Source organism: Suricata suricatta, chromosome 15 (genome assembly GCF_006229205.1).
Source record: "Suricata suricatta isolate VVHF042 chromosome 15, meerkat_22Aug2017_6uvM2_HiC, whole genome shotgun sequence".
NCBI lineage: Eukaryota > Metazoa > Chordata > Mammalia > Carnivora > Herpestidae > Suricata > Suricata suricatta.
In genome coordinates this window covers 59,937,454-59,952,080 of record NC_043714.1, presented here as the reverse complement: position 1 = coordinate 59,952,080, position 14,627 = coordinate 59,937,454, and the positions used below count along the sequence as shown (strand labels likewise).

At 39.0% G+C, this 14,627-nt stretch overlaps 2 protein-coding genes across 3 annotated transcripts in view; one reads left to right on the top strand and one right to left on the bottom strand.

The window, feature by feature from the left end:
* MTBP (MDM2 binding protein) overlaps positions 1-7,865 on the bottom strand; it is a 71,528-nt gene extending 63,663 nt beyond the window's left edge. Inside the window, exons 1-4 of the mRNA XM_029923587.1 lie at positions 7,748-7,865; positions 6,858-6,938; positions 1,011-1,084; positions 766-914 (exon numbers count right to left, since the gene is read on the bottom strand). Coding sequence (XP_029779447.1) covers positions 766-914; positions 1,011-1,084; positions 6,858-6,938; positions 7,748-7,865 — 422 coding nt within the window. The remainder of the gene's footprint in view (positions 1-765; positions 915-1,010; positions 1,085-6,857; positions 6,939-7,747) is intronic.
* A 298-nt stretch (positions 7,866-8,163) lies between these two features.
* The window catches only part of MRPL13 (mitochondrial ribosomal protein L13), a 45,144-nt gene continuing 38,680 nt past the window's right edge, over positions 8,164-14,627 (top strand). Inside the window, exons 1-2 of one of the 2 annotated variants that reach the window (XM_029923925.1) lie at positions 8,164-8,264; positions 11,538-11,661. In XM_029923925.1, coding sequence (XP_029779785.1) covers positions 8,238-8,264; positions 11,538-11,661 — 151 coding nt within the window. In that variant the 5' untranslated portion in view covers positions 8,164-8,237. The remainder of the gene's footprint in view (positions 8,265-11,537; positions 11,662-14,627) is intronic. The other variant, XM_029923924.1, reaches the window with a different exon arrangement.

Sequence of the window (14,627 nt, the reverse complement as noted above, 5' to 3'; positions counted from 1 at the left end):
CTTAAAATTCATAAACAGACAGAATTCATCTTTAAGAAAGTGACATATTAATTAGAATGTCACTTTTTATGATTTCTGTAATTGTGTAAGCTTAAGAAGCTAAACATTTTCAGATACCAATTTTTCCACTTTAAAGTTTTATTCATTCCCCTTGTCCATCACATGGATCAAGAAGATGTGGTATATACATACAATGGAGTATTACATGGCAATGAGAAAGAATGAAATATGGCCATTTGTAGCAAAGTGGTTGGACCTCAAGGGTGTCATGCTAAGCGAAATAAGTAAGGCGGAGAAGGACAGAAACCATACGTTTGCACGCATAGGTCTAACAGGAGAACAGGAGAAACCTAATGGAGGACCAAGGGGAGGGGAAGGGGGAAAGAGAGTTGGGGAGAGAGAGGGATGCAAAACTTGAGAGACTACTGAATACTGAAAACGGAACTGAGGGTTGAAGGGGGAGAGGGAGGGGGAAGGGAGGTGGTGGTCATGGAGGGGGGGCGCTTGTGGGGAAGAGCACTGGGTGTTGTATAGAAACCAATTTGACAATAAACTATTTTTTTTAAAAGTAAAAATAAATAAATAAATAAAGTTTTATTCAAATAAAAGGTCCAAATTGCCTGTCTCCCAAAATAGAGTTGAAAATTTCAATTAACTAAAATTTTTTTCCTATGGCTGCTAAAAAATCTTATTTTCACTCTTGTGGCCGAAATGCTGTCTAATGTTAAACATTTTAATGATATTATAGAAAGCATATAAGCATACTCAGCCAAAGATAATGATTCTCTGCTATTACTATCTTCTTCCTCAAAACACTCAGCACTCAAACATTCTTCGATATTTGTTTGAAGAACATCTTCAATTTCATCTTTTTCCGTACCAAAATGTATCTCTTCCCAGTGAGAACTGCAAAACTAATATATCAAAAGATTGCATTAACAAATGGGTTCCTGAAATTAGTTATAGTGACAAAGACATTCACCAATGCCAATGTTTTTCGTGTCTATTACCTGATAAAACCCATAAATTGCCTGGACTGCAAAGAACCACTTCTTGGAACCAGGAATGCCGCCTACTGAACACGCTTGAAAACAAAATCAGGCTTTGTTAGGAGAAAGGCATATCATAAATAGGCAGATGCCACAGTATCTACACTTAGAGAATTATATGATTTTTATTATATTGTATAGTTCTTCAAGATATATGTGTGTATATACATATACATATATATAACATGCATCTTTTAAAAATCTCTAAGAATTTAAACAGAATAATCTGCCCAAAGAGCAAAAAAATTCACTCACAATAAATACTTTTGTCGCAATTCAAAATCCATACTATTTTAATTATCCTTTCAAACACTAAAATCTACCAAGAAAAAACCCCCAACATCTACTCAATTATTAATGAGCCACGCAAAACTGGGTAAGTGATTTTAAGAGCTCTACTTCCCTCTTCAAAGATCACGAAGGTCTGGTTCAGCCTGGCCAGAGAGAGAGAGAGAGAGAGAGAGAGAGAGAGAGAGGAGATAAAACTATATAGCCTCATCAATTTTCTACTCCTCTCTAAAGCCATTTCAAAATGTTGTGTTTCCAACATGCAATTGTAACTATGGGGGAGTGTGGGGCAAGTTGAGGGCAAAATACAAGCTGGCACCCCCCCCCCCCACCAGGTGAAATATGTGTGATCTGCTTGGACACTCCTGGCTACCCAAGAAAAAATGAAAGGGGTTTAAGTACTTGCTATGGTAATGTGGGAAACTAAGGCAGATGAAACAATTAAATTCCCTTACTGCTTATAACCCATTGACAAGTTCTTGAAATTGGCAGAGGAACCTCCCTCTAGGAGCTCAGCTACCTGGAGAATGACTCTTTACTGGGGGCAAAAGAGAATCTTAGCTTAACATTATCACACCTCAAGGACCCTGAAGGTCTACTTCCTTTATTTCAACTGCCCCAAGATCTATGCTGGCAATCAGACTCTAAGCTTATGGCCCCCAGATATACATCTGAAGGGTCTCATGACTAAGGTTTTAATAAAAGGTAATAAATGGTGTTTCCCTCACCCCTCAAGGTCCTGGAAACCTTGTTTCCCAAAATTCCTTGGAGACTTACTGACCCCCTCCCAACCTGAGGGTATAGAATATGTTACCCATCATGACCCCATGCAGCTCTCCCTGCCCATGGGTCTTGTCCCCATGCCTTAATAAAATCACCTTTTTTCACTAAAGATGTCTTCAAGTTTTCTTTCTTGACTATTGGCTCTGGACCACCCCACCATCACCCCAAAACTTCACCATACCTACATTCGCTAAAGGCACCAATAACTAAAAATCTGACAGCTCTTACCATAAGAAAAAAAAGGATCTCTCAACATAGGAATAAAAAAGGAATCAAAGACAACACAGTTGGTTTCTGTGGAATCGATCTTTCCAGCTACTTACTTCTCATGCTTTTAAAAACTGGTGCTCAGTTCCTTTCAATATTGGAATTCAGTTCAAGATTTTCTGCTCTTCTCACTATCCGTAAACAACCCATCCTTACTCATGGCTTGGACTGATATCTACATATTGATGATTCTATAATCTGTATCTTCAGCCTTACTTTACTTTTTAGTTCTGGACACATGTATTCAACTTTCATAAAACATTTTCCCTTTGACATCTTACAGGGCAACTAAATACTTGTTCTTTTGAACATGTCATAATAATGAGGTTTTTGGGGATGACAGTGGGCTTCAGAGCCAAAAGCCAAGAAAGAATCCTCAAAGATGTCTCTTGGTGCAAAAAGGTGATTTTATTAAAGCATGGAGACAGGACCCATGGGCAGAAAGAGGTGCACTGGAGTTGTGAAGAGTGACTACTTATATACCATGGAGTTGGAGGAGACAAAGTCAAGAGGAAGTTTCTTGAAGGGATTTCCATATGCAGATTACTGGAGGCCTCCCTATAGTCAAGCTCAGGTTGTTTTTCCCTCTAGCAAAGCCTTTTCATTAAGATGGTAGGGAGTTCCTGGAGATTAGGCTATTGATAAGATTGTCTTTTTCTTGTAATATTACTAAGACATTTGTAAACTAACCAAGACTCTATCAGTTTAACCATTTGTTTTCTGTCCTTTCCTTTGTTCTTGGGCAGCCAGGAGTACCTAAGGAATATTACACTTAATCCCACTTGGGTGGGGGGTGCTGTGCTAGCTTGTGCTGGGCTCTCACTCAGCTTGCCTATGGTCCCTCATCAATCATGTCTCAAAATCTAATTCTCCTATATTGCTAAATTCCGCCAACTATACCATACCCAAGCCAGAAATCTAATGTCATTCTTGATTGCTTTCTCACACTACCCTTCTCCTAAATCACACCAATGCAACACTAAGTCAGTTGGATTCTACCTCCATAATTTCCTTCGGATCCATTTTCCTCTACCTTGGCTGCCTTTCCTCTTTCTTAGCTGGTCTTCTGCAGCAGCCCCCTTATACTATACTTTCCCCCAACTTGTCCACTATACTGTAGCCAGAATGCTTCATCAACAGAGATGTGACCAGGTCTCTTCCTTCATTAAAGCCTTTAATGGCTAATTATCAATATGAAAGAAAGTCCAAGAACCCTGACATGTTTACAAAGTCCTCCACATAGCTATGCCTCTCTCTCCAGCCTTATCTCAATTATAATCATATTGTACTTCCAGTTTCTCAGAATTGCCATATTACTGAAAGCAATAATGCTCACAGGGTAAGAAATTCAATCCAAGCAGTTCTCGCTGTGCATGGTTCTGATATGCAGATAAGTAACACCTGTTCCCCCAAAACAGGGTTCAAACTCCAGTTACCATGGTTCGTTAATTAACTGCAACTGCAAAAAGTAAAACTTCACTGCTAGCTTCTCAGATCGCAAATCACTGCATAAACAAAAGATGTGTGTCATGATCAGTGACCAATCACATTACTACTTTTCAAAGTTTTTTGCTGATTGGTCACTGCACCTCTGTTATTCAGTTCATATGAATAGATGACAAATACGTAATTGTGCTTCCTTCTTGTCTCCTAGTGAGGAATCCACATATTTTACAAAAATGGGTAACAGTAAGAGGAAATTGGCCAAGGGGGAAAAAAGATGAAAGCACAGCAAATAAGCAAAAAGTGATTAACACTGAAAGTAACATTCAAATCTAATGCAAATGGATTCTAAAAATAGCTGCCATGAAAGAAATGTGACAAAATAAGATAAGAGGTCTCAGAGAAAACTGATGCTGGCAAATACCTTTGCATTAAAGGAGCTCAGAGTTATTTCACAACATAAAAAGCAAAGAATAAAACACTGCAAGCTGATACAAACTTAGGGATAAGACAATTCACCAAGACACGGAAGGGGTGCTCACTCTATGACCTAAGTTATAGAATGACAAGGTGGCAAGCACTGTTCACACTACTCTTGATAAGATTTTCACAAAATAAATAAATATGAGAAACACTTTATCTTTTATTTTTTTAAATAGTTTATTGCCAAGTTGGTTTCCATAGAACACCCAGTGCTCTTCCCCACAAGTGCCATCCTCCATAACCATCACCCCCCTTCCCCTTTCCCCCTCCCTCTTCAGCCCTCAGTTTGTTTTCAGTATTCAAGAGTCTCTCATGATTTGCCTCCCTCCCTCTCCCTAACTCTTTTAGGAACACTTTAATTCTCAATGTTTTTAATGCTTTAAATTGCAGAAATAAACATTTGTTTTATTGGCTGGTTTTTCTTTTTTTTTTTTTCCATTTCCTCTACCTGTATAACTCTCAGTAAGAGAGTTTTTGATGTTTTGTTAAAAAAACGTCATGGAACAATTGAGATTTTTCCCATTGATTTTATATTGGGATTGCTTTGCATGGCTTCCGGTTGTGGTCATTTACATAGTTCCACATTACCGGGCAAACAAAGGCTGCTTGGATAAGAAACTTTATTTTAAAATATCTATGTATTTTTGAGAGCGAACGGGGAGGGAGGTGCAGAGAAAGAGGGAGACAGACGATCCAAAGTGGACTTAGGAACTGAGATCATGACCTGAGCTGAAGTTGGATGCTCAACAGACTGAGCCACCCAGGTGCCCATTCGATAAGAAACTTCTAACCACCCAAACAGGGAGCAAAAGTTATCCCAAGAATTCCTAAAATGCTCCCACTAGTTCTTTCATGTATACTTTCAAGGCACAAGTGAAAGAAAATCTTTCTCACAATAGCAGTAGTACTGACTTAAATTATACCAACCTGAATAATTAATGAGTGCTACCACTATTTGGCAAACAGACTAGGGCAGCATGAACATTTACCAGACGGGCACTCTACCCTGAGCATCTCCAGAAACTTCCTTCAGCTCTTAACTTGGTCTGTTTTGGTTATCTCCTTTTTCTGAGCCTTTGAAATACACTCTCAGAGGCCAAGAAAATGAAGTAAAAGAGAACTATTAAAAAAAATAAGTAGATGGATTTGTATAATGCCAATAGAAACCAAAGGAGAATAAATTTGTAGAAAGCAAAGGGTAGTCAAAAAAGTTATATACTGTGGGGCGCCTGGCTGGCTCAGTCGGTTGAGCATCAGGCTTCAGCTCAGGTCGTGATCTCACAGTTCGTGGGTTTGAGCCCCGCATTGGGCTCTGTGCTGACACTCAGAGCCTGGAACCTGCTTCGGATTCTGTGTCTCCCTCTCCCTCTGACCCTCCCCTGTTCATGCTATCTCTCTCTGTCTCTCAAAACTAAATTTAAAAACACATTAAAAAAAATTTTTTTTAAGTTATATACTCTGAAAAAGATAAGAATGGAGAAAAGATCACTGTGTTTAACAATTAGGAAGTGCTTTTAAGAGAATCAAGAGGTAAGGGTGGAAAAAGTGGTAAGAAATGTGTAAGAGCACCAATAATGTATTTGTACTCAGGACAAAATCATAAATCCTCCTTATAATACCACATTACCCTATTTTATATAGAGCTAAAGATGGGCAAGGAAAATTAACAACAGAACTCCCCTATGACCCAGCAAGAGCACTGCTAGGAATTTACCTAAGGGATACCGGAGTGATGATGCATAGGGGCACATGTACCCCAATGTTCATAGCAGCACTGTCAACAATAGCCAAATCATGGAAAGAGCCTAAATGTCTACTAACGAATGGATCAAGAAGATGTGGTTTATCTATACAATGGAGTATAGATTATCTATACATGGCAATGAGAAAGAATGAAATCTGGCCATTTGTAGCAACGTGGATGGAACTCGAGGGTGTTATGCTAAATGAAATAAGTCAGGCAGAGAAGGACAGATACCATATGTTTTCACTCGTATGTGAATCTGGAGAAACTTAACAGAGGACCATGGGGGAGTGGAAGAGAAAAAAAAAAGTTACAGAGAGGGAGGTAGGCAAACCACAAGAGACTCTTAAATATTGAGAACAAATTAAGGGTGGATTGGGGGTGAGAGGGGAAATTGGGTGACGGGCATGGAAAATGGCACTTGTTGGGATGAGCACTAGGTGTTGTATGGAAACCAATTTGACAATAAATTATATTAAAAAAAAAAAGATGGGCAAGGAAATACCACAAAAGGAACAAAAGTCAAACTGGGAACCCAGAATAATTGAATGTCATTAAATTGTATGAAAATTATATTATTAATTATTAAAATAATAATTTTCATACAACTTAATGACATTCAAGCAGCAGGAAGGAAGAATATCATCTTTTCCAGGTGTTGTATTTCCTTACTTCCCTCCCTATCCCAGTGCCTTGTGCATAGTCAACAAGTATCTTTCATACTTGTAAGTGACCAAATTAAATTTATTTCCAACACAAATGTAGTGCCAGAGAAAAAGGGGGGTTTAGGTTCTACTTACCAGGAAAAGTACTGTCTTCTGGATTCATTGAAACACTAATGCTTCTTTTCAGGAGATGATAAACATTTGCTGCTGTTAAATCTGAAAAAGAAAAGGCAAACGAACTCATTGGGCGCAAGAGTTACATAATCTAGGCTTATTCCAATTTCACTACCAGAGACTCTCGGAACAACATGTTGTACATAAAAGAGCTACACACAGAGAATGCAAACAGAGAATACCTGAAAGCCTCCCGGTTTATACATGCTAGCCAGATAAATATTCCAACCCCCCACAGAATACTTTCAAGCAGAGAAGGGAAACTCTGTCACAATACTCTATACACAACCACATACATTTGCTCAAGATGCCTGCTCAATCAAATCAAACAAACAAATAAAATGCAATGCGGATTACAGACAGAAACACCAAAAAGGAGTGCAATCTCAAAGTCACAATTGTTTTAAATTTACCATTTGTTTTTTAGCTTAGTTTATATGTAGGATACCTCCTCCCATTAGGATGTAGATTCTACGTGGGTAAGATTCTTTTCCATCTTGTTCCTTTCTGTATTACCTGCATTTGGAACATATTGTTGGCGGAATCGCCTACTGAATGCATATATTTCCAACAAGAAGACAGTCCATTCCGAAGGTACAGAGAATTATTCAGTTAAATTTACACTGTGCCAAGAACTTCTGAGCGCTGGAACTGTGCATCCACAAATGTGTCCCTATTTCTCCACGAAGATCATGACATTTTTCGCCCTTATTGGGCCGATTCCATAGAGTCTCAGATTCTCTGGACAACTCGAAATAGTCCCTCCTCCCTCCCCTGCAGAACGTGATCTCAAACTTAAAATTTCTTCCCCTCGCCGAAAGCGGTTCCCGCTCTTTCCCAGCCCTGCTTACTCGGCTGCTTCTCGGCATCCTCCGCGGACGACTTCCCAGGCCCGGGATCCACTTGCCCACCCGCTGCCGACGGGACTTTGGCTTCCCCCCAGATCACAAGAAGCAGGTACCGATCCATCTCCTTACAGCCGAGCTCCTATATCAGGTCCCGGCTTCCACATCCAAATAGTCGCGCGCAGCTTCTGCACTTCCGGTTTCCTCTCACCAAATTTAGGTCGGCTGGAAATTGTGTGCGCTCGGTCTCTTTGCCTCAGCTTTTCCAGCCGGCGGGTTCTTTGGGTTATTCTCTCAATAAGTGCATTTTCTCCTCCTCTCAGGACGAAAATTCTGCCGTGGGAAGATTCGAGGAGACCCAGGAAAAGCAGAGAAACTGACGACGGCTGGCTGGCCTAGGAACTGTTATACTTGCCTTTGTATGTTTCCCGCCGGGCCATTAGTGGTGAGGCCTGGCCGTGACCCAGGGAAGAGAACGGTCCTGCAAGCGGTGAAAATGTCGAGTTTCTCTAGGGCGCCCCAGGTGAGCTCCAGCTCTTGTGATTTGACGCAACTCTTTACACTGGCAGAAGGAAGTCGGTGGCTTCGGTGGATTTAGTGGTGCTGGGTGGGCAGGAAGCGGAATTTCTGGGCCAGGAGATGCGTCGGGAAAGCACTTAGGAGAATCGTGATTTCTGTTCGCTTGCTGTATACTCGGCTCCTGCCCATTTCAGTCAGCACTTTTCATGACTTTATTTTTCCTGAAAGAGTATTCGCAGAGAGGGGCAGAGAGGTAATAAGGTGGATCAGTTAGGGCAGTGTAGATCATCGTAAGAATTTGCTTATTACTGAATAAAATGAGGATCTAGGGAAGAGTTTGGAGCCAGGGAGTAAAACTGATCTCACTTAAGGGTGTTTAAAGGAGCTCTCTGGCAGGTGAGTTGACAGACTGTTTAGAGATGGGGACTGATGCAAGATAGAAACAAAGAACCGGTTTAGAGGTTTAACTGGAGTAATCCAGGCTGAACACGATGGTGGCACAAACCCAACTAGACAGCATAGGGTTGAAAAGCGGTTTTGCTTGAAGGTGGAGCTAAAAGGATTTCCTGAAGGATTGAATGTGAGCTGACAACGAAAGAACAAGGATTCCTCCAAGGTTTTTTTGTTTCTGATACTGGAAGGGTTGCCTTCTGCCCAGATAGGGAAGACAGAAATTGAAGCAGGTTTCGGGTGGAAGATGGGAATTCAGTTTTGGGTATTTTGACCTGAGAGGCTTCTTAGCTCAGTCCTGCTCCAAGAGAGATCCTTCCTTAAACTGTTTTGTTATGTCTTCTGGATGAAGCAAATACAAGAAGTAAAATTAAACATTTAAAAACTTGTATAGCAATTTGATGATATTGGCAGCATTTAATTGTTTTTGAATAAAGTTTGGGTTTTTTAAAATCAAAATACTGATCTGCAATGGAATGGGGACAAACTAGTGTTTACAACAGATGGTTTAAAAAACACTAGTGCAGGTTCCAAGTGGACAATGGATACAAGTGTGAAGTACAGGAAAGAGGTCGAGGCTAGAGTTTCCACAATTGGGAGTCATAAGCATGGAAATGACATTTAAACATAGGAGTCTGGATGTAGTCTTTGAGGAAGTGTGTATAGACAAGAGAGAAGGACCAAGAACTGAATTCTGGAACACTTCAACATTTCAGTGGCAAGAGATTAGATGAAAACATGCAAAGTAGAGAAAAAAACAACAGAGGGCGATGTTCTGGAAATTGAACAAGGAAAGAATATCCAGGAGAAGGAAATGATCACCTGTATTGAAGACTTAGAACAGATCAAGGGATTCAGTGACATGAAACTCCTGGTAACTGACAGGCAATAGAGAGAGGGTGATGGGTGTAGGCAGAGAAGGTTGGAGCAGGTTGAAGTGAGAATGAGGACAAATTGGAGTAAAGTCGACCCTTTGGAAGAATTTTGTCACAAGTGAGATAGAGAGGGTTTTTTTTTGTTTGTTGTTTTTAACTTTATTATGGAGAATTTCAATCCTATATAAAAGAACATACAGCCCAGTTTCAAAAACCTCATAGCCAGTATTTTTTCATCTGTACACCCCCGTTCACTTCTTTCCCTTTCTTATGAATTTGAGGTGAATCTCAGCTTCCTGTTATTTCATAAGTAAATATTTCAGTATGTTCTGTATAAGGATTCTTTTTGAAAATATAATCCCAATACTATTTATCAAATACAAAAGAAAAATTAATCATGATTCCTTAATATCAAATATCTAATGTATGTTCAAATTCCCAATTTTCTAATATATGTTACAGAAACACATAATAGTTTTGTTGCTTGTTCCTTTGGCTTATGATGTAGAATGTAATAATTTTATGTTTTTTAATTCTCTCTTAATAAATAGATTCTTTTTCCTATCTTTTCTGTGTAATTTATTGAAGACAAAAGATTATCCTATAGTGTTCCCACATTTTTGAATTTTTTTTGTGTGTTAGTCCTCAGCTGAGAGTAGTGGGGAGAAGGTATGGCCTAGAGGCTGTGTTTATTTGCAGAAGACTGATTGTCTATGTGAAAAATCAGATGGAATCTAAGAAAAGCTCCAAAAACTGATGAGTAAGTTTCTCAAGGTTGCAGGGTACGAGACCAATATGCAAAAAATGAAGTGTGTTTCTATATACTAGCAAAGGACATTTAGAAATTAAAATTAAAAATGAAATACTATTTATAATGGCATCAAAATACGTGAAATACTTAAGAGAGAAATCTGACAAAAGATGTGAGATGACACAAGGTAGAAACTAGAAAAGTGAGAAAGGGAAAACATGGTGAGCAGTTTAGAAGCTGATATGAGGTTTATAAAAATAAAATTTAAAATAAAACCAATTAGCCTGGTTGTATTTTGTGCCACATTGTTTAGTAACCTGTGTATATGCATAGAGAAGGTATCTGGTTGAGACCTTTATGGGCTGGACTTTTAGAGTTTGAAGGAACTGATAGATACTGCAAAGACAATGGTGTATGCCTGAGCAGTCTAAACATGCCTTTGTAAGACAGCTATGTAAAATTTAAGTTTATTCAGCATCCTCTGTCTATACTTGTCTAGCTATATTCTGTTACTTAGCTCTTCCATGGAATTAAACTCTTGAACAGTTTTCAGTTCCCAGTTAGCTAGTCATCGTTCAATTTAATACATATTACTCTCAAAGTATTTTTTGAAGACCTTTATAAACAGTTTCTACTTTCTTTTTTATTTTTTTTTAATTTTTTAACATTTCTTTTTGAGAGACAGAGAGAGACAGCGCTAGCAGGGGAGGGGCAGAGAGAGAGGGACACACAGAATTAGAAGCAGGCTCCAGGCTCTGAGCTGTCAGCACAGAGCCTGACGCGGGGCTCAAACCCACAAACTATGAGATCATGACCTGAGCCCAAGTCGGACGCTCAACCGACTGAGCCACCCAGGTGCCCATAAACAGTTTCTACTTTCAAAAGAGTTTCTCATTACACTTCCAGATGCTATTCTGTATGATACCAAAAATTGTCATCATATTAAGGGAAATATATCTTTGAAATGTTTTAGGCAGGCAGGAAAAATTACTGTGTTAATTTATGTAGAATGAAAAAGACCCTCCTTTTCCAGAAATGGAAATGAAAACAAAACCAAAAAAATTATTTAGTGACAGGATCTTTTTTCAAAGTAATTATTGATATTAACAGTAGAATATACATGATGGTATAAATAACCTCAATTATTTTCATTTTAATTAGAACTTTATTGTTTTCTCTCTCTCTTTTTTTTTTCTCCAAGCAATGGGCCACGTTTGCGCGGGTTTGGTATCTCTTAGACGGGAAAATGCAGCCCCCTGGCAAACTGGCAGCGATCGCGTCAGTGAAACTTCAAGGACTGCATAAACCTGTATACCATCAACTGAGTGAGTATCATTTTAGATCTGTCACAAGCAACCATAATTTTCATGCCGGAATAGAACGTTGAAGAAGTCTTACGGAACCACTTCGAAGCACCTCTTTTTCCCTTGGGCTCCCTTGTTCCATTCTTACAAAAAAAACCCCTGCTAAAATGAATTTGGTTTATTCATAAGAAACCCATACAAACCAGTCTGCCTGAGATAACCCCATTTTATGTCATTATCCCAGCAAAAGTCTCAGTAGCCTTCCTGTCACTCTCAGATGTCTTGATTTGGAGTTTAAGTCAAATGTTCACTCTTTTTTTTTTAATGTTTTATTTATTTTTGAGACAGAGCATGAGCAGGGAGAGGCAGAGAGAGAGGGAGACACAGAATCAGAAGCAGGCTCCAGGCTCTGAGCTGTCAGCATATAGGTAGGTTCCTATGAGCCTCCAGTCCCAACATTCGTCAGCCAGGCAGTAAGTAGCTTTGTTTCTTGTGTGTTTCTGTTTAGACACCTTGTTTAGTATATACATTGTTGCTTCTTTAACACTGAGCTCAGGCTAACCGCACAGTAACTCATGCCTGAGCAATGATGCTTATCTTACCTAGGTTTTCTCTGTAAGACACAGAGCCTTCTGCACTAAGGAACACCTCACAGCACTGCAGCGTCAGACTTGAGGGTTATTTTAAACAGTAAAGTCATGTATAAAAAGCACAAAAATGCCCAAAATCTAGCACTAACTAGACCACAAAAGGACATTGGTTTATAATAAAAGAGCCAAAATAAGAGACAGTGCGTTAACCATATTTGACCTCAGCTTATGCATCAGGCTACTCAAATTTTTCACTGCCAAGCACATGTCTGCAAATGACTGGGAAAGCACTGCAAGTATTGAGATTACAAATTTTAAGAGAATAGGCAAATTTGTAGTATGGAACCCATGAATAGTGAGGGGCAATTGTACCTTGAAAGTAAAATAGTGGTCAGCAGACATATGCTTGACTAATTATAAATCTCTTTGCTTTAAAAATCTCTGGTTTTGGGGCATCTGGGTGGCTCAGTCGGTTAAGCGTCCGGCTTCAGCTCAGGTCATGATCACATGGTTCATGGGTTCGAGTCCCGCGTCGGGCTCTGTGCTGACAGCTAGCTCAGAGCCTGCAACCTGCAGCCTGCTTCGAATTCTGTGTCTCCCTCTCTCTCTGACCCTCCCCTGCTCACGCTGCCTCTCTCTGTCTCTCAAAAACAAGTAAAAAAAACATTAAAAAAAAAATCTCTGGTTTTTGTGGTGCCTGGGTGGCTCAGTTGGTTGAGTGTCTGACTCTTGGTTTCGGCTCAGGTCATGATCTCATGGTTCATGGGTTTGAGCCCCGTGTCAAGCTCTGTACTGGCAGCGCTGAGCTGAGCCTGCTTGGGTCTCTCTCTCTCCCTCTGACCCCTACCCCCATCCAAGTGTGTTATCTCTGTCTCTCAAAACAAACAAATAAGCTTTAAAAAAAAACTAACTAAAAAAAACTCTGGTTTTTGGCAGGCGAGGAGAATGTTATAATCCTAGAATTACTAAGTAATAGAATGAATTCCTTAGGACTTTAGATATTTTGTTTAATTGCTTCATTAATGTATGAGAGAACTAAAATCAGAAGAATAAGATGACTTTCTCCCTGTCACTCAGCTATTTTATAATAGAACTTGGACCCAAACCCAGGCACCTGTTTGCTCAGATAGTAAATTACCCAGTCAACATCAGTGTGGTGATTCTTAGCCACTTAAACTAGGTTTTCCTGCTAATGTATTTTTTTTTCCTTAGCAATGTTGTCAACAAGGTAATATACAAGATCTTTTAGGTTGTTTTTGTAGAAATACAAACAATATAAAATTTAGGAAAAAGTAGAATTTTTAGTAATGTAATTTCTCTCTTAAAGTATAGCACTTATCTGTTTACTGAATTAAAGTTCTGCTTCCCTACAAGCAGGTCATTAGTGCAAAAGTATTCCTTAAGTATTAATGAAATATTCCACTAGAATACCAGGAGAGCTTTGGTAGCTGCCTATCAGGTCATCCTTTTCTAGTAAAGGAAAATAGCTTTTCTATGAAATTAAAAATTCACATTTTAAAGACTGAGTTGTATTTTTGTTTCACTATACAATTTAATATGTAACTTACATCAACAAAACTTTTTATATCCACAAGATGTCACCAAAATCAAAGCTTAAATTGCAAGCAAGTTTCAACTTACACATCGTAAGTTTATTTCGAACATTTATTGCTTTGGTAAGCATTTATCAAGCATGTATTATGTGCTCACAATCACTGTAAACATGTTTATTTGAAAATTGACATAGAATTTCCCAAAAAAATAATACTATAAATGATGGTCATATATCCAAGAGTAGCTATAAAAGTTGGCCAAAAATGTATCCAAACATAATATATACTGTTTTTTAACTACTTTACAGGTCCAGTAGACATTTGAAGTATTATAGAAAACTAACTTCCCACTTATAAGATTATTTTTTATGGAAAATGTGGTCTGAGTCAAGCTGGAAATGATGTAGAACTAGGAAAAGCATTCCTTCCTCTTTCTAATCAGAGGTGCCCTTCCGAAATTGGGACCTCAGTGACATGTTGTCACTGATAAATGAAAAGAAAGGGCACATGGTAATTTTCAGATTTACTACTCTTTATGAGGACTCCATTCTTTTCACTGCCCACAGATTAATAAATTGAGGGCACCATAAACATTTAAAAGAACATTTAAAAGAAAGACACTGGGTGGCTAAGTCAATTAAGTGTTTGACTCCTGATTTTGGCTCAAGTCACGGTTGGTGAGATTGAGTCCCATGTCAGGCTGTGCACTGACAGCATGGAGCCTGCATAGGATTCTCTCTCTCCTCCCTGACCCTCCCCTTCTTGCTCTTTCTCTCTCAAAATAAACATTTGAAAGAAAGAAAGCAAGAAAAAAAAAGAGCTTTAGCATTTTCTCAAGTTACTA